Here is a 2,042-nt window from a genome sequence, read left to right as displayed (position 1 = left end):
GCCTGTACTGGAACTAGCTCTTGTAGACCAGGCTGGTCTCGAACTCACAGAGATCTGCCTGCCTCTGCCTCCCGAGTGCTGGGATTAAAGGCGTGCGCCACCACCGCCCGGCCACTTCTTCTCATTAGCATCTATAGAGATGTATTATTTCCAAACCTTTATGATCTATCTTGTGTGATGACAAGAAACAGGATAAATGGGCATTCCATCTAAGGCTTTGCCAACTTGCGATGCCTCCTAGAGACTTCTAGTGAAAGTGGGAACAAGCGTCAGGTTGCTATGGTACTTGGCTGTGTGTAGGAGCTCAAAAAGTCTTGGAGGCTTCCGTAGTCGGTGACGCGTCACGTGCTTAATCCTTGCACCGGGTGACTTTCTCCGGTCTGGCTCCGGTGTCACATGACCTGCTCTGGGGTAACATGGCGGCGGCCGTGGTGCAGCTCCGGGACTGAGAGACAGCAAGTGTGGCTCGCTCCTTCCCGGGGTGAGGAGAGCATCAGCGTGGGAAGGGCGACTGAGTCCTGGTCTTCTCACTCCTGTTCCCAACGTCACCTGCGTCTCACGCATCCTCTCCTCTATCGGGACCAGAGGGAATGACGAAGCCCCGGGCTTTCCACAGTTTTGCTCTGTGCATCGGAGCACGCTCCTAGCCGGCCGTGGGCTACCCTCCTCGCCGTCCTTTCGCCAACCTCCTTCCTTCGGAGGTGGGACCGGAGCGTGGGCGGTTGTATTCTCCTGGAACCATGGCAGGGTCCGACACGGCGCCGTTCCTCAGCCAAGCTGATGACCCAGATGACGGGCCAGCGCCTGGCCACCCGGGAATGCGAGGGCCCATGGGTAATCCTAAGTCCGGGGAGCCCGAGATCCCGGACCGCGAGGGCCTGCAGCGTATCACTGGTTTGTCTCAGGGCCATTCGGCCCTCATAGTGGCTGTGCTGTGTTACATCAACCTCCTGAACTACATGGACCGCTTCACCGTGGCTGGTATGCACTGTCATTCGGAAGAAGGGACCTGGGAGCAGTTCTCCAGGATGGGGTCTCCTCTCCGTGCTCATCCTGAGATATTTATTCTTTCCAGGCGTTCTTCCAGACATCGAGCAGTTCTTCAGCATCGGAGATAGCAGTTCTGGCCTCATCCAGACTGGTGAGTGAGGGTCCTGCTCACACAACCACTCGCCTTTTGCTGCCTCGGCTGGGTTACGTACTTGCAGGTTTGCCTAGTTAGAGCTTATTGGCCAGAGCTCTTGGAGGCAATGACCTTGACTGCTCTAGTTGAGCTGGGACCGAGGGAGCCAGCCAGCTACTTACTGTGTGATGGATGGGAGGCAACACGCTCACCTTCTCTAAGCTCCAAGCCAGTAATAAAATGGGCTAATTCTTTGGACAGCTGTGAGGACTAAGAAATGCCATGCATGGTACATAGTAGGCACCAGTAAATAATAGCAAGAGTTCTTGCTGTGCAGGAAGTCTTCATTTCCTTCTTTCTTTCCTTCCTTCCTTCCTTAGTGTGGGGAAGTGAGAATGAAGTCTTAGGTCAAGGTGGTGGTGAGTTAGAGGAGAAGCTGGCTTCATTTGCCCACTGTTTGTTCAGCACAGGTGACTTGAACACCTGCTTTGTGCTAGGTTGTGAATTAAATGGGAGACTCCCAGTTGTGGCCCCTACAGGAGCTGACGTCCTCCTGTGCCTGAGGGGATTGATTAAAACGTGATAATTTCAGATGGATGAGTGTGAAAGAAAGCCTAGAGCAGGTGTGGTGGTGCACGCCTTTAATCCCTGCACTTGGGAACTCTGCAAAGGCCTGAGAACCCCTGTGAGCTCACTGCAGCCTGTGTATATAGTGAGCTTCCCCCGCCCCGAGGGAAAAAAAGAAAGGAAAATGGGGTCAGGATGTCTGATAGTCTGGTATGTGCCTGGATCAGGATGTATGATAGTCTGGGTCCGGATGTATGATAGTCTGGGTTGGGATGTATGATAGTCTGGTCAGGATGTATGATAGTCTGGGTCAGGATGTATGATAGTCTGGTCAGGATGTATGATAGTCTGG

General features: G+C 53.6%; 1 protein-coding gene across 1 annotated transcript in view; it reads left to right on the top strand.

The window, feature by feature from the left end:
* Nucleotides 1–402: 402 nt before the first annotated feature.
* Nucleotides 403–2,042, top strand: part of Spns1 (sphingolipid transporter 1 (putative)) — an 8,038-nt gene continuing 6,398 nt past the window's right edge. Inside the window, exons 1-2 of the mRNA XM_013347974.2 lie at nucleotides 403–981; nucleotides 1,076–1,141. Coding sequence (XP_013203428.1) covers nucleotides 741–981; nucleotides 1,076–1,141 — 307 coding nt within the window. The 5' untranslated portion in view covers nucleotides 403–740. The remainder of the gene's footprint in view (nucleotides 982–1,075; nucleotides 1,142–2,042) is intronic.

Source organism: Microtus ochrogaster, chromosome 8 (genome assembly GCF_000317375.1).
Source record: "Microtus ochrogaster isolate Prairie Vole_2 chromosome 8, MicOch1.0, whole genome shotgun sequence".
Lineage (NCBI taxonomy): Eukaryota > Metazoa > Chordata > Mammalia > Rodentia > Cricetidae > Microtus > Microtus ochrogaster.
This window is presented reverse-complemented; position numbering and strand designations above follow the sequence as displayed.